The sequence below is a fragment of the Lethenteron reissneri genome, chromosome 21 (genome assembly GCF_015708825.2).
Source record: "Lethenteron reissneri isolate LAM-NWPU_2019-01 chromosome 21, ASM1570882v1, whole genome shotgun sequence".
Taxonomy (NCBI): Eukaryota; Metazoa; Chordata; class Hyperoartia; order Petromyzontiformes; family Petromyzontidae; genus Lethenteron; species Lethenteron reissneri.
The window spans coordinates 13,437,812-13,458,872 of record NC_083799.1 but is presented as its reverse complement, the minus strand read 5'-3'; the positions used below and the strand labels follow the sequence as shown (position 1 = coordinate 13,458,872).

At 45.5% G+C, this 21,061-nt stretch overlaps 2 protein-coding genes across 2 annotated transcripts in view; one reads left to right on the top strand and one right to left on the bottom strand.

The window, feature by feature from the left end:
* Positions 1 to 7,965, bottom strand: part of RIF1 (replication timing regulatory factor 1) — a 49,065-nt gene extending 41,100 nt beyond the window's left edge. The window contains 8 exon segments of the mRNA XM_061555878.1: positions 70 to 162; positions 645 to 861; positions 1,914 to 2,005; positions 2,850 to 2,980; positions 3,305 to 3,413; positions 3,556 to 3,634; positions 5,311 to 5,402; positions 7,797 to 7,965. Of these exon segments, the coding sequence (XP_061411862.1) occupies positions 70 to 162; positions 645 to 861; positions 1,914 to 2,005; positions 2,850 to 2,980; positions 3,305 to 3,413; positions 3,556 to 3,634; positions 5,311 to 5,399 (810 nt within the window). The 5' untranslated portion in view covers positions 5,400 to 5,402; positions 7,797 to 7,965.
* Positions 7,966 to 11,212: 3,247 nt separating this feature from the next.
* On the top strand, positions 11,213 to 15,785 carry CISD3 (CDGSH iron sulfur domain 3). Its single transcript, XM_061555876.1, has 2 exons — positions 11,213 to 11,577; positions 15,068 to 15,785. The coding sequence occupies exons 1-2, from the start codon at positions 11,329 to 11,331 to the stop codon at positions 15,257 to 15,259; spliced, it is 441 nt and encodes a 146-aa protein (XP_061411860.1). The 5' UTR covers positions 11,213 to 11,328; the 3' UTR covers positions 15,260 to 15,785.
* The last annotated feature ends 5,276 nt before the right edge of the window (positions 15,786 to 21,061 follow it).

The following is a 21,061-nucleotide window of genomic DNA, read 5'->3' as shown; positions in this document are numbered from 1 at the left end:
TAGACCCTCCCGCACCTCCGATTAACACAGTTGGCTACGTACGGTGTGAAAGAAGTTATACATACATACCGAGTACAAGAGCGTGACGCACAGAGCCCACACGCGCATCACGTGCACCTCGTTCTTGGCAGCGAAAAGCTTCTCCATCTCCTTAAGCAGGTTCTGCAAGGCAACCAAAGTCACGTACAAGCAGTCACACAAGGGCAGCACAATGTCGCACACGTGCACGCACTCTATAAACACCGCTCTTGCTCCAGCGCTGCGTGCAACAAACGACTTGAGATATCCAGGGAGCAGGTGTGTACATACAGGAGTGGAATTATTGTCTCTACCAAACCTATTTACCCAGGAAAGCCTCACCGAGCCTCAAGACTGTTTTCAACAGCAACTTGCACAATATTCGCCTAAGGGTGTGATTGCCATGTATATTTGCAGTAAAATCTGGGCCATGACGATGGCACACAATGGCCCACTTTTATGAATTAAGTCATTTAACGTCAACTGTAAGCAGACTGTGCGTAGTATTTTCTTGGAATTCAATCCGTGAACCTTTGCAACGAGCGGCGAAAGCGTTTGTGCTGGGGCGATGTCACCGGGCCAACCCTGTCGTACGTTCGTGCGCATGCGTAATTTCTCTCACTCACGCTTTTGAGCTGAGCCTCAACGACGACGGAGATAGCAGCGGAGTCGGAGGCTGAGAGCTCCGCCGACGAGCCGGGGGTTAGCAGCGGCATCGCCGCCTCCAACACGGACAGGGCCCGCGCACGCACCTTAGCGATGGAGTGGGCAAGCATAGGCAGCAGCAGCGCAAGCCACGAGGTGGACTTCTGTGTCATCGCACGCGGAACCTGCTGCAACATCCTGCGATCGGGAAGCACAAGCGCACTGTTCATGTCGCCATCCTTCCACGTCAACTCAGTTGTCATCATCATCACATCAATAATGTCACCGTCAATATTCAACAACAACGATCTATCCACTTGAAGATGAAGGTCTATCCAAGCCGGTGCTACCCCTTACGGTCTCCTGATGAAACAAGCGATCTCAATGCTGCACAAGGGCTGATCTCATTGCTCTGTCCATAGTGGTAGATGCTAAAACGTGTTGCCTGCTTTAGCTATATTATGAGTTTCGACCACTAGCCATCATCACTGCGAGAAATGTATCTACCCAAGCTCACTTTTATGTCTCTGATTCGCGTTCTCTGATAAATGTATTATTTTTTTCTTTTTTTTAAGTACAATTCCAAGTATGCACCTCTCCTTGCCTTCAGACATCAGCTTTTGTTTTTTACATCGTCCATGTTTCCAATTCAAATAGATTTGAGGTAATACACAGTGATTAATACATATTCTATAGGCATAAGAGAAAATTCATATTCATGATATAATTAATTATTCCAAAAGCACTCCAACTTGCTCTCGCCAGCCTCTTTATTTCATCAATTTAACCATGGTCCATTTTCAATAAATACCTTAAATTATTTTACATTTTCAGTAATTCAACAGAGATCTGTTCGGAGTGAAATTATACATGTCCATTAATTACTTTTTCTCTTCGGCTCTATTTAAAAGTGTAACGTTGAGCAAACTAGCGTGTGACCACTTCCCGTGTCGAATTTGTGGAGGAAAGAGAAGCCTCTGACAAACCTTAGAATCAGACTTTATCCCCTGCAATAACCAGCATGGCAAAGAATGGTAAAATAACACCCTACGAATGACATGGTGAGGTAAGGTCTTCATTCAGCAGTGGACTAAGAAAGGGTTGTAAATGACTATAATACATTTATTTTGTCACAGTTAACCCAAGCATCATAACTTCACAGTAGTTGCTTCACGGATGCCTTGTGATTTCAATGCAGGATGCCTCTGTTGTTAGCACAGACAAGTGACGGTGCCCAGTGCGATGCTAACCTGCTCAATACTTTGAGAGCCTCATTCTCTACCACAAAGTGAGCCTCCCCTGGCGCCATTAGCTTCTCCAGGAGTGACAGCAGCGAAGACAGCTGTGCAGATGCCACGGGAATGCACGGGTTGATGTCAACCACAATCGCCTCAACCACAATACATCAAGCACACACACCACAGGCACATGTCAACCACAAACTCCACCGCCATAAGCGAAGGCCAACCAAACACACACCACACCATCATAGGCACACATAGGACGCATGCATTTCATTCATATTTATACAAATCAACCACACACACCATTGTCATGTCGACCACCCATAACACACTGCCACAAACAGCACATGTAAACAATACATCACATATTGCATGGCTACCACACTTGATCAATGAAAACCTTTCATCCTTATTGGATTGCTCCATTCAGGCATGACATCTCCTTTTTTATTTTAATGATTTTCGTAAGTATTAAGAATATTCTTTCCGGTATTCCAGATCGCACCTCAGGTTTGTTTAAAAGACAGGATTATGTAGGTCACGATTGTCCTGCGAGCAGCACACCTCATTCTGCAGCGAATCCCTCTGAATTTTAAATACAAACCGTGGAAGCTTAAACAACCTGTCTGTGAAATAAACGCTGCACTACAGCCACTTGTGAGTGCAGTTTGGCAATAGCCCAGTGGTGTAACGTGGTTGACACGGGCGCTGGAGCGAGGAGTAAAAGGGGGCGCCCTGTTCTGCACAGCGCATGCAGACTCAATCGCTACGCCATAGCAAAAGCCTCACTGCTTGTACACCACAACCATGAGATAATTCAATGCGACAAAACACATGACAACAAAACACAATACAACACCATGCAACGTGGCACAATCCCACGCTTAGGCCGGCAGTGATGGGAGAAAGTGCCTGAACCACTACAAGGTTCCAGAGACAAACCTTTGCCTCCATGAAGGTGGGTGGCAGCAACTGCTGAGAGAGGGCCCACAGCACCCTGGTGGAGGTGTTCAGATCACCTGAGCCGTGTGCCACATCCAGCAGCATGCACAGCAGGCTATCGGCAGTGTCATCTGCACACGCAGACATGAAAGCACAAGCTCGTTAGCACAGAGGCACATGGGCGGATCACGAAGCATGTGCGGAGGACCAAGCGGACAGAAAAAAAAAGAGATTCCGCATATAGCTTTGTAGGCCATTGTACTCTTCTGCCAACAGGAGACAATCCTAGCAGACAAGCTCCACACAAATGGCTCACAAACAAGCCCCCAGGACACCTCATCCAGGTTGGATTCAAACCAAGGGATCTTCGACTTGCAAATCCAACCATCGGATCGTGCTGCCAACTGACACCACAGAGAAGAACGTCAATGACATGCCAAGAATTGCATCATTACCGGAGAGAGTAGCAACGAGCAAGGGTTGTGCCAGGCAGAAGCCCAGTGTCCGCAGGGCGGCATTCTGAACCTCCGCTGGAGGCACCTGCTGGGAGCTACCCACTCGTGACTGAGAAGATGGATGGAAGTGGGAAACAAGAGACAAGGGGGCGTTCGGAGACATTGATTATGGGCATGTGGAGATTTTTTTTCATTTGGACCAACTTGGTTTGGGTTCAGCATGAATATAGGTACAAGTGACATGCACACACCTGCAGTAGTGTGAAGAGGTGTTCCGATTTGGGAACCAGTTCCATAACCACCTCACCAGCTGTTTCAGAGCTCAAGTTACTGCACACACAGACAGACATGCTCATCTATTTAACTATTTTAAATTTTACCAGGTAAATCCACTGAGCTATATAGCTCTTTTTTTAGGAAACGATCTGGCCACAAATGATAGCGCAACCAAGTGGCTTATCGTCACGTAGAAATTTATAGTAGCCAAATACTCTAAACGCATGTTTCTAAATGTGGAGGGAAAAACCGGGGGACCCGGAGAAAAATCCACACGACCACGGGCATTAGGGTCGGGATCGAACCCACGACCTCCTGTATACCAGGCAAGGTAGTTAACATCTTGCCACACGAGCAATGCTAGTTGACATTAATACACAAAACGCAATCAATGCTGCATTGCTACGATAATGCACACAGTGCTTGTGTAATAATCATTTCATTATCACATAGTTACCATGTACTCGTAGGTCACTTTTGTGGTGAATGTAGTTATACTACAACTGTCTTCACCATTGGTGCAATTAAACATCACCACAACTTACATTGCCAGGTTTGGGCTGCAACAGTGCAGTGATTTCTCCGCATTATTACCACTGCAATTGATGCTACTTGTAAAACGGACTGAAAGAGAAATTTCATTATTTGCTGTTCATTGAAAAGGACCGAGGATACTGCACTACAGATTCAGGTTAGAGAAAAGACAGTTTAGACACACCATCATTAGTTCTAAACCCTAACTCATAATCTCTGATCCCTATTCCTAAACCCCTAACCCTAAACAAAGCAGCGTCCCTTCATACTTGGTTAACTAAAAGACAAATAAAGACAACACGTAGAGAGGACCATCGATGGGCAACTATAACCCAAACATTTTCTACGACTGGATGAACATATGCGTAGACAATAGCGGCAGAGACTAAGTTTCCATCCCCAAAAATAATCTCCAAAATAACAGTACAGTGGTACCTCGGTATACGTTGTTAATTCGTTCCAGAAGGTAGGACTTATACCGAAAATGACGTACACCAAACGAATTTTTCCCATAAGAAATAAAGGGAAAGGAAATAATCCGTTCCAAAGTATAAGAAATAATATTTTATATATGGCATATTATACATTAATGGGGTTGTATAAAATAATTTAGACACTTCTTTTTACTAAAATGCATACATAAATTAAAATAAATGTATAAATAAATTAAAATAAATTGAAATAAAAATACAATTTAACATGAATAATTCGCAAAAATTTCACGTTAAAATGACAAAAAACACGTGAAAATTCACGGAGAGTTATAGCACGGGTTGTGCACTGAACGAGATCTACTGTACAGGCAGACTGAGGAGTGGCGCTTTGTTTTAGTCGTGAACGGGGTCTACGCGGGTACGCGGTGACTCAACCCGACCCATACAAGTTCTAGCAAGCGGGTCGTATCCCAAGCAAGACGTCGTATCCCAAGCAAGACGTCGTATCCCAAGACATTTTTTGCTCGTCAAAATATGATGTATACCAAATGTGACGTATTCCAAAAGCGGTCGCATACCGAGGTATGACTGTACTTACATATTCGCAAAGAGGTGACCCTAGGCAGACTGATATGTGCACCACAGCTGCATTTCAATTCTTGCTGAGCAGCTACCCCTGACCACCATTGGCCACGCCTGGACAGGTGCAACTAGGAACACAAACTCGGCAGCCCAACAGACATAGCTAAAGTGCATCTTCACCTGGAGAGGGTGAGCAGCGCATCCACCTGGTCATCCGGGGGACCATCCTGAAGCGTGCGGAGGAGGCCCTCCACGGCCGGGAGCGGCATTGCCTATGCACACACCGACAACACACCACTCAGTGTCACTGCTCAAGACTCATGAGGCCGAGTCCATCTATTGCAGTGGTTCTCAACCGGGGGTACGCAGACCCCTGGGGGTACGTGGCAATGTCCCAGGGGGCACGTGAGGTGATTAATGTGTAAAATTATATCATAAATGTAGTAATTGGTGAATAATCAGGTATGAATCTGCTACTATAAATAACTACGATAACATTCAAATCCTTATAGTAACCTAGAATGATATAAAATACTTTTCTAAACTCATTAATAGTAAACAATGTGGGTTTGAAGAGTAACCAGCGAGCGTTTTCGGGGCACAGTTTTGTTCTCATTATTCGCCTTAACGCAACTTTGGACATCACGTGAATTTAGATTTATTTTTTAGCGCAAATCTAGTCTCACAGTGCATTGTAAACCTAAATGATTCAATACATAAATCTAAGTTTCCATAGATGCCCCCTGTGGCACTCGATCTTGACAGCAAATAATCTGCACAATACAGTACAATATTAAGTTTCCAACTATCTGCGCAAAGCCTTGAGCGTCACCCCGGTTTCCTTCCACATGCTAAACATTCCTGAATGGAATAAACAAGTTTGTTGGAGAGCTTACACGAGTGAGGTGGCTCTACATTCGCAAATTACACCTTACACAGATAACTTCTGAATTGAATGGCAAAACATCCGAATACAAGACCCTCTTGTATATGACTAATAGGAGTATTAAGGCTAAACGCTTTACCAGAAGAGACCTGGCCACTAATGATAGTCCAGCGAATTGTCTTATCACGTGGAAATGTATAGCAGCAGCAGCCAAATACGCGTGATATTGATTCTAAACGTGGAGGGAAAAAACCGGAGGACCCGGAGAAAAATCCACACAACCACGGGGAGAGAGACACGCAGACTCCAAATACAGAGCAGCCGTCAGGGTCGGGAACGAACCCACGACCTCCTGTATCCCAGGCGAGGTAGTTAACATCTCCTAGCCACTATGATGATGAAGAGAGAGACAAGCAGACTCCAAATACACAGCAGACGTCAGGGTCGGGAACGAACCCACGACCTCCTGTATACCAGGCGAGGTAGTTAACATCTCCTAGCCACTGTGATGATGAAGAGAGAAAGACACGCAGACTCCAAATATACAGCAGGCGTCAGGGTTGGTGATAGAACCCACGACCTCCTGTATACCAGGCGAGGTAGTTAACATCTCCTAGCCACTGTGATGATGAAGAGAGAGAGACACGCAGACTCCAAATACACAGCAGGCGTCAGGGTCGGGAACGAACCCACGACCTCCTGTATACCAGGCGAGGTAGTTAACATCTCCTAGCCACTATGATGATGAAGAGAGAGACAAGCAGACTCCAAATACACAGCAGACGTCAGGGTCGGGAACGAACCCACGACCTCCTGTATACCAGGCGAGGTAGTTAACATCTCCTAGCCACTATGATGATGAAGAGAGAGACAAGCAGACTCCAAATACACAGCAGACGTCAGGGTCGGGAACGAACCCACGACCTCCTGTATACCAGGCGAGGTAGTTAACATCTCCTAGCCACTGTGATGATGAAGAGAGAGACGAACCCATGACCTCCTGTATACCAGGCGAGGTAGTTAACATCTCCTAGCCACTGTGATGATGAAGAGAGAGACGAACCCATGACCTCCTGTATACCAGGCGAGGTAGTTAACATCTCCTAGCCACTGTGATGATGAAGAGAGAGACGAACCCATGACCTCCTGTATACCAGGCGAGGTAGTTAACATCTCCTAGCCACCGTGGAGCCTGGACGAAGGATTGTATTTGTACGCCTGCCTGCTAATTAAGCTCCTGCAAGTGCAACACAAGACGCATAAAATCTCACCACCTAAGGTTAGTCGTGTACCGACATGTATACAAGATTTAATTACTTGACGACCCGCTTATTTCAGTAGATTATTAAATGTTTCAGCCGACTTGGCCGCATATGGAGAACACTGAACGCTCAAGTAACGTTCACTTCAGGTGGTACCCACGGGTGAAACATTTGGCTTGGGCTTATGGCAGGTGACGTGTAGAGAAAAGGGAGTCCCGATAGACGAACAGGAGTCAGTGACAGAAGAATTAAGACGAAACGAGACGAGAGAAAAACACGCGGGCGCAAGATAGCGACGGGGCAAGGGGGTGACACAGGAGGGACGAGAGAGGGCAGACGGTGGGGAAGGGTCGTGCGTGCGACACAAGGGGGGACAGTGTGCGAGGAGGTTCTCACGGGAGGCCGTGAGACAGAGACAACAACAACAACAACAAGGGAGGCCGACGGAGATGGAATGCGAGAGATTTTAAATCGCTTGCTACGGAACCGAGTGCTCCTACTACAGTCGCGATTGTTACCGCTGGGTGTTGATGTCGCAGTCGTTGCGGGTTGCGTGCTTGCTACTGCTGCTGTTGTTTTGAAGCGGCACGGCGATAAGGTTCCAGGGAGGCGACGACGACGATGAGGAGGACGAGGAGAAGGTGGCGGGCGGGAATCTTGGGTCGCCACTTTCGCGGGAAACGCGAGGGCGCGTGCGCGCAGCTTCCGCTTCCAGGTCACTAAGCCACGCCCCCGCACGGGGTCACGAGAAATGCTTTTTTTAAATCCTTTATATTAAGGTCACTTGCTTGCTGGCTTGCTTGCTTAGGACCGTGCAAATCTTTCGGTCGTTTTTTAACCCACTTCCCGTGATCCAATCGAGCTGACATTTTCCACACAGACTCGTTGTGCCAGACAATTATTGTTCGTGAAAAAAAATTCCCAAAATTTTACACTTTTTAGGCAAAAAAAATGTATTTTACATATATTCAAATAGAACTAATTCATGGCTTTGGCTGAACGTCAGAGTGTAAGAGCCAAGAGCGTAACCCCTCCACAGGCCGTGGCGGAGTAGCGCAGTTGGTAGCGCCCTCGCTTCCCATGCCAAAGGTCGCGGGATTGATCCCCGCGTCCTCCACAGGCGAATATATTTTTAAATCCTTTATATTAAGTTCGCTGCCACGCATATAAAGGATTTATAGTGAAAAACTTTGTTTTTACAGGTTATACTTATTTAATGCGAAAACCTCACAACACAAATATACTCTTTGGTTCTTTCGGTAAAGTCACGTACATGTAGGTATAAAATATAATTATTTTATAAGATAATATTTTATAAAATAAAAATATTTTATCAAATAATTAAAATAAATTTATTTATTTTATTTTAAAATATTTTCTAAAATATTATTTTATAAAATAATTTTATTTTATACCTACGTGACTTTACCGAAAGAACCAATAATTTATTTTATAAATTAATTTTATTTTTCTACCTACGTGACTTTACCGAAAGAACCAAAGATTTTATTTTATAAAATAATTGTATTTTTCTACCTATGTGACGTTACCGAAAGAACCAAACATTTTATTTTATAAACGAATTTTATTTTTCTACCTACGTGACTTTACCGAAAGAACCAATAATTATATTTCATAAAATAATTATATTTTTCTATCTACGTGACTTTACCGAAAGAACCAAAGAGTATGGATTCCTGCAGTCACGAAAGCTTCAAACCCACAACACAACTCTCATAATAGAGGTTTTTTTTTTACTTTGGATTGGATCGTGTAAATTTAAATGCGTCCTTAAACCCGACACAGCCAATTAGTAAGGTTTGTCGCGGAAAACAGAACGTGCCAATTCGTTACGAGTACAGCACACCGGTTGTGTGTCGGAGAGCAAATGCACAACATTTACAATCTGAGTGGATTTGCTCTCCAACACACCGGTGTGCTGTACGAGTAATGAATTTCCACGTTCTGTTTACGTGCCAAACCTTACTAACTGGCTGTGTCGGCGAGTTTAACGACGCATTTACATTTACGCGACCTAATCCAAAACAAAAATAAAACCTATATTACGGATATTGGTCGCGAAAGCCAACGTGTAACAACGTGTGTACGAAACAATCGTTTTAAATCGGCGTTCGAAGTGTTCGCAACGCTGCGTGAGACACGAAATCGTCGCTGTTCGCAGCAGGTGTGGAAGAGGCCCTCTGGGATCGAAGGAAGATCGTCTCTGGGGGAGGAGGGGTGGTTGTTGTTGATCTCCCACGAGAAGCTTATGGTGAACCCTGAACCGCATCCACTGTGGTAGCATTCCTATATATGACCTCTATACTGTAAAATGGTTTTGTTATGAACAGCCGGGTAGTGGTGGTGGCTGCTGCCTGTCGTGATCGTGCGTCAAGGAGTTGCCGTACCCCGGACTAGCCAGGAGGAGGCGGTATAGCGAGTGGACTAATCGCCATCTGTGTCCATCTGTACAGTGATAAAGTGTTGCCCCCTCGCACAAAACATGGGTTTTCTCCGGGTGCTCTAGTTACCATCCACGTGTATCACAAACACTGTTCGTTAATTGGCTGAATTTTTTAACATAAAACCCCAATGTAGGATCAGGACCCTCCTGAAAATAGTCCTACGACTCAGTGTGGCTTTCATGTATAAATAAGTAAATTACAGTATTATTTAATTGAACTCAATCATAATAATGTATTATGCATTTTCAGTTCATATGTGTCCCTGAATACGACTGCAGTGCATTGGCTTCACTCTTATTGGGGATGAGCAGTGAATCATACCACTTCTACACTATGCATGGTCATTGGGTACTGCACAAGTTTCAGCATTATTAGGAATCTTCAGTGTTGCGTGGTCAGGTTCAACTCAACATGACCTGTGGTTCAAAATGTATTAGACATCATTCAGCATTATAGTCCTGCTACCTTGTGCATATGACAACTCTGTGGAATGGTGCCATTCGTTATTAGACGTAATCAGTAGTTACCAGACATGACCAGTGTGAGATGGTTTCACCTTCATTATACATCATCCGTGCTGAACAGCACTGGTACTCACACTGATGCTTTCAATGGTTGCTGAAGAACCTCTATCAATTATATAATTTAAAACTAGGGCTGACCGATTTGGGGGAAATATCTAATTGCGATTTTTCTGACAGATATTGTGATTAAAACATTTTAAGCCAAGCTTCAGTTCATAATTCACTGTGTAATAGATTTAAACATGTGATGGAGCATTACCATATGATACCATTAAAATATGAACTGCTCTTTATTTTCTCATGCAAGGATGAGCACTTAAAAGATAGTAATTGCTTCCAACATGTATTTATTTAAAAAATAAAATGAAATAGAACAATCAAACATAGAAAAATTGTTAAGTTAAGTAAATAAAGTTATAATAACAATAAATAATACTATTCGAATAAGAAAGTAATAGGACTTTTAAATATCAAAAAAATCGCAGCCTTTGCGATTTGCTAACCGCATTGTTTCAAATTGCGATTTCGATTTGAAATCGATTAATCGTTCAGCCCTAATAGAAAATATTGGTTTCCGGGTGCACCGAAAACCGTTAGAAAAGGTTTACGGTTCAATGGGTTAAATGCTTTTTAAAAGTTCGGATTCGGGTAAACGTTTGAAAAAACCCGGTTTTAATTTTCATATTGGCTAAGTAAAAAAACTCACGTATACTGTAACTTAAATTGAAGGCTACACCGGAGGCTTTTGTTTTGTTAAAATTATCCTAAACATTCTTGAACGTGCAACGTTAATTGCACGCGGTCTTTGCCTCCCAAGAGGGGCGGGGGAGAGAGAGATGGGGGGCTCATTCGCACGCCCGTGATTGGCTCCCGGCGCACCCCCCCGCCCCCCGAGTGACGTCACGGAAAGCGCTCCGACCATAAAAGGAAATCCGCACGCGAATTCCTAACAGTTGCCGCTCCACTCACGCAGCAGCACCACGCACGCAGCACGCTTTGTCTCGTCGGGGGGGAGACATCAACATCATATCTGAGAGCTCAAAAAATACCTCGCGGCGGTCATGATGGGACGGGCGCAGTTATTGGCAGGAATCGCTCGCTGGGCTCGAGCCCCCGGGTGGTCTCCGGTGGCCTCGGCGCGCTGGGCGAGCGGCGGGGAGGCGGCCGGAGGCGCTGCCGAGGGCACCGCCAAAGCAGCCGGGGCCGGGGCCGATTCTCCCGGGGCGCCCGTCGCCTTCAAGCCGTTTCGCCTGGAGGGCAAACCGGGCAAAAGGCATTTGTGGTGCGCGTGTGGCTTCAGTCGTAACCAGGTACGGCGGGGTTGTGTCGGGGGCTGGGATCGCACGGGCGGCAACTTTTTTGCAAGGGGGTCAACCAACGTGACCGGGCCCGAGGTGGTGTGGGATGGTGTGGGATGGTGCCCTCCTTAGGGTTCCAAATCCTCGTATCGTGTCAGAAATAGTTGCTGGAAGGTGTATGCGTAAAACCAATTCGATAACTTGTTTCATCGTATGTTAATCTTTTACAAGTGTTCGCGTCGATGAGCGTGTACGTAACGTTGAGAACGACGATGGGAAATGTAGCCACCAAGTGTGTCTAACATGTGTTCCCCAACATCCTACTAGTGTAACATTTTGCTTTATAGCCAAATAAAGGGGGGGGGGAGACGATTATTTCAGGTACATTTAGACACCAAAAAAACCCACAATTAAATTTCGATTTAAAGCTTTCGTGACTGCAGGGATTCCTCTTCTTGGTTCTTTCGGTAAAGTCACGTAGAAGGGAAAAAAAAAATAATGGCACTGCTTTGGAAAGTTTCGCAATCGCCTGAACAGTGACCGGGGCAAGTTTAGAGTTCGAACTCTCCCACATTTCGCCCTCAAGCCCCAGCTTCCAGACGCTTCGCCACTAACAATACAACACACACGTTTAGCTTTGTGTTCATAAAAAACACACGTGGGATTTTTGGCCTGAAGAAGAATAGCACAAGGTGTGCATTTAATTGTATTTACGGTCTTTGCGCAGCTGTTCCATGTTGCACATACGGTGTACGGCGCCTTGTCAAGGTCACAGTGGCTTCTTGAGTCGAGAGCGTGCAATACCGCAGTTGCCGTGCACTCTCCGTGCACCTCCGACAAGCACGGACGATTCACGTAGGGTGCGAAAAAAGTCCACCGCCTGCAGTGTTTCCACACTGCTCTTCGCCGATTGCAACTCCTCAAAGGCTGTGTAGTTTGAGATTTTCAAATAAAACCTCCATAAACTTCCTCCACCGCAGTCCGAGACACACCTACGCCTCCGAGAGTTTAAGCGGTTCTTGTGTTTGCAGTGCAAATTTCGACACGTGTTTATTTAGGTGATAATCCTTTTCCGTTTGTCCAAGGCGCGGGCGACCCAACCAACGGGGAGCGCCTTGAGAGCGCCGTGCAGTAGTAACATGTATCACACACACACATCATTCATAATACACTTTTTGGGTTAGATCGCGTTATTTATAAACGTGTCGTAACCCTCCACCACCCGACACGGCCAATCAGTAAAAAAGTGTCACGTTGACAAAAGACAAACAGTTAACTACTTTAGCCCACCGGTGTGTTGAAGCGTGAAACCACAACATTTACAATTTTTGAGTACGACGTTTCGCTGGTAATTACATCCAGCATCATCGCAATTCGCCAGAATTGATTATGCTGGATGTAACGCGATCTAACCCAAAATAAAGCTTCTTATGGATATTAGGTCGCGAAAGCCTACGTGTTAAACTGAGGCAGTTCTACATGTAAGAGAATTCCAAATCTGAGGGCCGATAAAGGCCAAGCTCCAGAACGCTTTTTTTGCCGAAAGCATGGATGACGAGAGGCGCATGGTACGTGATGACCTCAAAATCCTTACAAGGGTTGTAAAGCTGCACAGTTTACCGGTCAAATGTTGAGGCTATTGCTGAAAGATGGCTTTGTAAATTAGGAACGATAATTTGAATCGTGCACAGAGCTCAATTGGAAGCAAGAGTCGGTCCAGTAAAGTTTGGGAGGTTGGGTACCAACAAGAACGATGTGGGTCAAACGTTGCACACAGGCGTTCTGAATGCATTGGCGTCGTCTTAACTCGACACCGTAGAAGACCCACGCACAGGGCATTGCCAGTCGAGACGAGATGTTCGGAACGATAGCACGATCTCAGTCCGGGAGGAATGGTTTCAGCTTTTTTATGTCTTCAGTGGAGCAGAAACAGCAGTGGATTGATTATTATCCAACACCAAGCCTCTCGAGTCCTATATACTAGTTGGGGTGTCATTCAATTGACAGTTAAAGATGCTGGCATGAGGCACGTTAACAAGTTTAGACTCCTGTCCAACCAGCAAATATTGCTTTGTCCGGGTTTCAGCCAGTTATCAGACATCCAACTATCGATATCCAACAGACAAGCGGGCAGGGTAGTAAAGTCTTGCTTGTCCCAGATTTCAAATGTCATAAGCACACTGGTGAACAGAAAGTCCATGTCCTCTGATCAGATCTTCCGTGGCGGAATGTAAATAAACGTGATAATACCGATCCCTGTGGAACTTAACGCGACTGGCTGGGCTGAAGAAAAATTAGAAATCGATGATGATTTTTTGGGGAACAGATGGTCGAGAATTACCTTAATCCTTTGACAGCAGTCCCGCAGATTCCCACATTCCACTTACAAATGGCAGTCGCCCGCATTCATCATTGTGGTATGCGTAAAACATGTTGCTGGAATAGGCATTTGAAACCATGCTCTTTTATTCAAGATAGCATCACGTGTATTCATTCCCATGAATCTGTGTTGGTGCTAGGCATATGCAAACGAAACAAAGGCATCGTGCACCCCACAGCGGCAGTTTATTAATCTTCTCCATTCACGTGTCAATTGATTAAGTTGATTTACCGTCTATCTTGGTGATTGTCAAAATGTGAACATTTAGGCAAACACCTGGGTCGTAGACTTGCGGCAAACCCATTTCTTGTTGCATATGACTTTTGCTTTTTTCTCTTCATGTATCTGCCTTATCAAGTTCTCACGTTTGCTGTAGTTACTTTCCAATGGTAATGCCAATACCTTCTGGTCTGCAAATCTAAGACCGTTAATGTTTTCTAGGTGTCAACCACCAGTCGCAGCAAACCATGGAAATTCGCCATTACGCACATTATACCTGTCAAACTGAATGCATATCTACGTGATGTATTTGCATGTACAGCCCTTTTGTCAATCCACTGCTGGATGAGCCCCCCCCCCCACCACTGGGCAGATCGTCAGCGTTATTTCACGCGGGTTGGTGGAGTGGGAAATTGAACTTAGGTCGTTCGGCTCCGAGATAATCACTGCTGCACCCTTTCTGCATGGAGTAAAAGACCAACAAGCATGTAGGTGTGCAACCCACCTCAACGCAGTGAGGAATAGATGGAGTTTTATGAATTGTAAAAAAAATACATTTGTAAGGGGCATTACATCAGTAGATCCCTTAGCCGATATGGTCAAGGGGTCACCACTGATGCCTTGGCTTCTGCACATCACTGGTGATTTAATTTGTGCCAATTTGCGTAATTTGTATCACTGGTTTCAAGATGCAAAGTGAAGTTTGTTTTCACGGAAGGGTTTTAATTCCTCACTGAATATTTTCTGGGTGATTGGGAGCTAAAAAAAAATCTGGGAGGGATCACGTGACAAGTAGCCACAGCGAGGACAGGTACTGCATGTGATGTGCCGAGTGAGGAAATCTCTTGGTCGCCGAGTCTAACTTTCACGTTTTCTGACTCTCCCTCCTCCCCCATCCCAAAGCCGTTCTGCGATGGCTCTCACTTCAAGGCGCGTTGGAAGGGGGAATCCAAGAAGTGGCCCGTGCTCTTCAAGGTGCCCGAGAGTGGCGTCGCGTGGCTCTGTCTGTGCAAGCAGACAGGCAAGCCACCCTTCTGTGACGGTGCGCACAAAAAGATTGGCACGGCGCCATCCGAGAATCCTCCCTCGCAATGACAGGCTTCTGGGTGGCGCAGGCTGCTCCTGTCAGCTGCACAGGGGGCACAAGAGCCTCGCCGACAACAGGGCCCTCAAGTGCCACCTGGTGGTTATGCCATTGTCGTCCATCGCCTGCTGTGACGCCGACACGGCCCAAACAACACCCAGTGGTGGACCCTCATTTAGAGCCAGTGGGGGCTGGGGCTTGCTACTAAAAATGCAGAGTAATAATACCTCGATGATACTTTCCTGCTCAGATTATAAACTGCATACACCCCTTCCCCACCCCCCGCAGGCTTCCATGACCCAATGTCCACCAGATGCCACTTCTGACACAATCGTTATGTTAATGCAAATGTGAAAAAACTCGCCAAGCTCACCTCAAAACTTAAACCTCAGTCAAGTCAAATGTTCTCACTCTGGACCCATCTGTCCATTGTGATGGTATTATTTTATCCTGTCTTGGCACGTTAAATAATCATTTACTTGATTTGTGTGAATGTTGTTTATATAAGTCACAAAATAAAAAAAATCTTCAATGGAAGTGTGCAGTGTCTGTGGGACAATAATGGGATGCATGGACACAAGTTGTGCATTTTCACTGATTAAACGACTAATCAACACGGAGCCCATGTGACCTCTCATACCATGTAGCCATGGGGTCTGGCAAAAACCAGTGGTCTGCAACAGCTGTGTTACGACAGACCATGAAACACCTGGGAGATTAAGGCATGACCTAAGATAATATGGCACAGCAGTGGCGAAGTGGAGTTATAACTCACCAAGCCGTTAAACCTTGGGTACTAATTTAACTTGTGATCTAATTGGAAGTTTCCATGCCATTTGCCCTCTAAGACAGGGCAACCTGCTACCCGTGGTCTCGACTTCAGTTTCATATGGCCTATAGCCACGTGAGCCCTACCACAATATCCACTGGAGGTATTTCTGCATCCCCAATTCAATACTAGACGAGCATACTTTTGGAAACGTGAACTTTAGTGCACTGAATCACTTGTCACTTTCAAGAGCCTCGTGTTCAGAGATGTAATCAAGGTGTGTATATGGTAATGTGCTGTGCCGACCAAATATATTCCAGAGTCCTGTTTGATCTGCAGTAAGGAATGCTCCCCACCCTTTTTCTAGAGTAGAAGGGAAGGAATTGGCTTTTTCCAAATTTGGGAAGCAATATTTTGCACCAAAGAAATATCAAATGCCAGTGATATGGGTACCCTTAAATTCCCCCCTATCTTTTTTATCAAAACGCCACATGCCCAACTTTCACAAATTGAAGCATGATGCACGAGACTTGAAACGTATCGGCAGGAATTATCAGGATAATCTCGATTCTAAATGGACAACTGTATCACTGCAAGCACCTGAACGCCTTCTCACAGGTGAAATTAAACAAGCTTGTACATATGCAGGCTTGAAGGCAGAGCAGTGAATCGGCTTGGGGAAGTTGCATTCAGAGAATGGAATGCAGGGCTTGGTGTCACATTGGAGGGTTGATGTCCACGTCAGTTCTTGCTGGCAACACTGCGTTTAATCAATTCAAGTGAAGCTGCCCCCTCCATCAGACATCAGCTGGGTTGTCAGGAGGGAAAGGACAGGTTTGGGGACTCTGGCCAGCAGCAACCTGAAGCCCTATCGTTTCAAGACTGCGCAAAAACAGTATTTGTTGCTGCAGGACATCTTATGCAAACTGATCGGACTATCTGGAGAACACTTTAAAGTTGGTAAAACTGCTAATTTTAGTGCAGTCACTTATTGCAAGCGACGTTAATGCGTGCCTTTCCAGAGGTGAGGAAAGTTTCCCCAACTCTGCTGTAGGAAGTGTTGGCCAAAGCATTCCCTTCCTAGACGGTGGTTATCGGTTTATAATCATTAATGTCTAAGTGAGTTCTCATTCTTGTCACCACTTGATAGCATATCCACACTTCATATTCATACTGTCATTGACAAATCGAGTTTTGCACACAATGCACTGGGGTGGAGCCTGGTTGCTGAAAACACTGAATTTAAGTGTTGGCCATGGACTCGCATTGTAAACAAGGAATGCGGTCCACCCAAATTAAGTGGTGTGGTGGTGCATTCCTTAAGGCAAGAACCATATAGATTAGTGAAACTCCCAAAGCTCGGAGTGCAATTCAACCACAACGGTACAGCAGGAAGGTTCATGAACAATTGTGTTGTCCTCATACAAGTGGGGTTTGTTTAAGCACTAGTTTACAATTTTAGGAACTTCCTCAAAAGTATTTATTGGCAAGGCTTTCCTGGATAAATCTCATGATCCATCCACGAGAGGTTGAAGACATCTCCAATCTATTACCCGATTGTAAATAAATTGAGCGATTACAAGATACCTGTAAATCCTCACAATACCAGCTGATACAGTCCCAGGCAAATGGCCAGTTACGGTTGGACAGAGCAAACCTAGATCCTGCAGGCACAAGCACAGACAGTTTAGTACAGTGTCCAGGCGAGTTTAAAACCTCACGAGGTTCATTCAGACGGGCACCATTCCTCGCAAGCCGGAATTCATAGCTGATGTCATTTTTTACAACTTTCATGTCATTTAATTCTTCAAAAAATTTGATTAGCACAAAAATATGTAAAAAAATATTAAACTGCAAAAGACATTTAATTACCCATTTACACTTTAGGAAGTATCAGGTACAAATTTGTACAAAAATTGTACACATTATTACGCAACTGGGAAGAAAAATCACCCACTGTACATCCTACAAACCAGACTTGTTTCCCAGGAAAACGTGTAGAAATAAATTAGAAATACAAACACATCTGCTGGGCCTCTTCAACGTACAAAATGAAATGAAAATGTGAGTTAATATGCAGAACCCCATTGCGTGTTGAGCAGGACGCAGGTGTGCTACCATCGTGCCCCCCCCCCCCCACTCCTTCCCCATCGCGACATGCACGGGCTAAGACCAGGGGCCGGGCCAGTGCTCAGCAAACCCCCTACAGGAATATTTTCAACTGCGTAGCGCTACAACACAACATGCCCATTACCCGCGACATGATGACACGTGCACAACGTGAACGTTTCGCTCGTTCGCCACGGAGATGATCGACCTTTCGAACAGAGACGCTGCAGAAAGAGCTTCGAGGAAGAGAATGGAGGAGCTTCCGGAAGCGGTCGCACCAACGGCCTTTTGGAGGCCCCTCGCCAAAGAGTGGCATGGAAGATGCATCGTGGAGGAATCTTCGTGAATGAAACCCTAATCAAAATAAAATGAAGAGGGCATCACGAAGTTTTCTGGACGAGCCCACACAAAAGTACTGAATGTAAGATCGATTGTGGAGACATCTCAAGGAGCCCGCCACGTTGCGACCCTTTCATTGCGCGCGTTTTACGTTCGATGGCCATGCTTGTCATTGCTAGTGCATACGTGTGTAGTGCTTCAGTGTTGGTAAGGCAACGGGCTAAACGGTGCCCCGATGGCACAGCGACACGTATGGACACGGGCACGTCCACATGCGTTTCGCTCGCGTCCCTGAGCAGAACGTTTCAGAGGCTCGTAGGAACATGCCACCGAGCTGCCTCCCCGAAGAACTATTCCCACAGTACAGTTCTGATAAAACCCATGCAAGTTTGTGTGCAGGGCGGCTAAAAAAGGCCTGTGCTCTTTTTTTGTATTATGGGGCAGAGGAAGCTGTGGGGAGCGTGGCCTTTGTTGGGCAGTTTGCAGAGCGCCCTAAGGTGAGGTGTGGCCAGTGCATTTAAATGTACAAAGATAACACAATAACACAGATTGAAATAATTTCCTGACCTGGGCAGTAAAAATCCTGGAGATAGTCGGAGAATGGGGTATGGGCTGGTTCATGATGTTCTCAGGCTAATTTCCCATCTGGATAATTTGTTTGAAAGTAGCTATGTTGCTGCTCATTTCTGAACCAAAATGTGTTGAATAACTGTATGGGTGTTTGTCGCTACACTGGCTGTTGTACATTTCTTAAGTGGTTCATACAAGATCATGGAATATGTTTTTTTGCGTTGCACCAGTTTGATGGTAAATGCAAATCAGTCTCCAACAAAAATCTGATTCAGTCTGAAACACGCGAGTTATCACGAGGTACGGAGAACCATTCTCAGCATGCAACAAGAAATCAAATTTTTCTCCAGCAACAACCAAAGAGTTCCTCCAGGATATTCAGGAGCCAACATATTCATAATGGTTGTCAGATCTTTAGGCAGAAATTTAAAGAACTTAATTTTTACCACTTCATTAGCACTCATTTGTCTCCCAATTGTGCACGTTTGTTAATTTCATAGGTCGAAACATTTGCTATTGCATACAATTGCATGAATTGTAAATAACCAATTCTCAAATGACAAATTGATGCACGCACCGCAAGCATAAGAATCAGTTCTATTCCATGAATGTTATGCCACCGACTATCAAATGTTGGCGATCACTAACTGCGAATGCATTTTCCACATACAGTTGAAGTTAGAGATGGGGTTGAATTTACGTGTTAAAAGATCGATGTGTAATCACCAGGACGACAGCTGGAACAATGGCCAATCATTTTAGCTCCGTCGCCAAAATCTGCGGATGGAGAAGCCAGGGTGTGAGACTGCCCACCGCCAACTTCGACTGCACATCCTGTCCATACTGTAAACAGGTGGTGGTAGTTACACGTGCAATCACGCGTAGTTTCGTGCATTAGAAAAAAAGGTATACATACAATAACGTATACATTACTGGCACCACAAATTAATCACTCATGAAATAGTTCTTTCAAGAATAGCAAAAGGTGGATATTAAAAAAAAACAAGTATCCTAGGCATTGAGATCCCATGCTGGGCGAGCTCCTGCCATATCATCAATGGCAGATGGAGTTTATAGAGTTCAAGAGCCAGCGTCTTGGGTTGAATGAAGAGGCACCTGGGTCAGCTGACGAGGCCCCCACGACACGGGCAAGATCTAATGCACCCCCGCCTTTACACTTTGAGGAAAACAAAAATAGTGTAAACATGGAAACATTTCATCGAAACAATACCTGAAGATGAACGCGTCTGTCTGTGGAGACCTCGGGGAGATCATTGCCGGGTAAAAATGGGTAAAAAGCGACACCATCAAACCTCAGCCGCAATGATCAACGTTGAGGCCCAAAGCACATGGGGAGGGGGCCCTCGATCCCCAAACGGCCGCTCGTGCCTTCACCGCAACCGCACGCACGCAGGGCCTCGAGGTCTAAGGCGCGTGTCGGCTAGCACCCCCCTCTTCTCTCTTCACACACCCCCATTGCGTTTGCAATAATCTCATTTTTTAATACGTATAATTTAGCTTTGTTTATAAAAGATCTAGTAGTGCTAAAAACCTGATTTTCCACGAGGCACAACTATAAAGGTATTTGCTACCATCGGTCTAAAACTGTCGCGCGCGAGGGCGGGGGGGCGAGCGGCTTCCAAGATGAGCAGCGACGCAGGCGCAAAACGGGCACGGGCGGTGGCAGCAACGTCATTCGGGTCGGAGTTTTACAAAATGAAGAGGAGAGAAACAAGGCCAGGCATGTGAGTCCCTGCACTGTTAACTTTCCCCTCGCACCTTTTCGCTTGTGACGACTCCTGTGGCCACATCCAGTGTTTGTGCACAGTGCACAGACTTCAGTTAATGCTACACGGCATGCAAGCAGCCTTCTCAGGGACAAAGAGAGGCCTGGGAACGTGCATGGGGGCTCGACTCGGGCTTGCTCATGAGTGACCGTCGTGCGTGTGGCAGCAAGAGTTCACTCGCTGCGAATGCGCACGGCTCTGAAACTCGGTCGTGGTGTTCGCGACAGGCAAAAAACCAC

Coding starts and splice junctions, on each gene's coding strand:
- CISD3 (XM_061555876.1), top strand. CDS start 11,329: ATGATGGGACGGGCGCAGTTATTGGCAGGAATCGCTCGCTGGGCTCGA. Junction 11,578..15,067: donor GTGGCTTCAGTCGTAACCAG/GTACGGCGGGGT, acceptor CCCATCCCAAAG/CCGTTCTGCGATGGCTCTCA.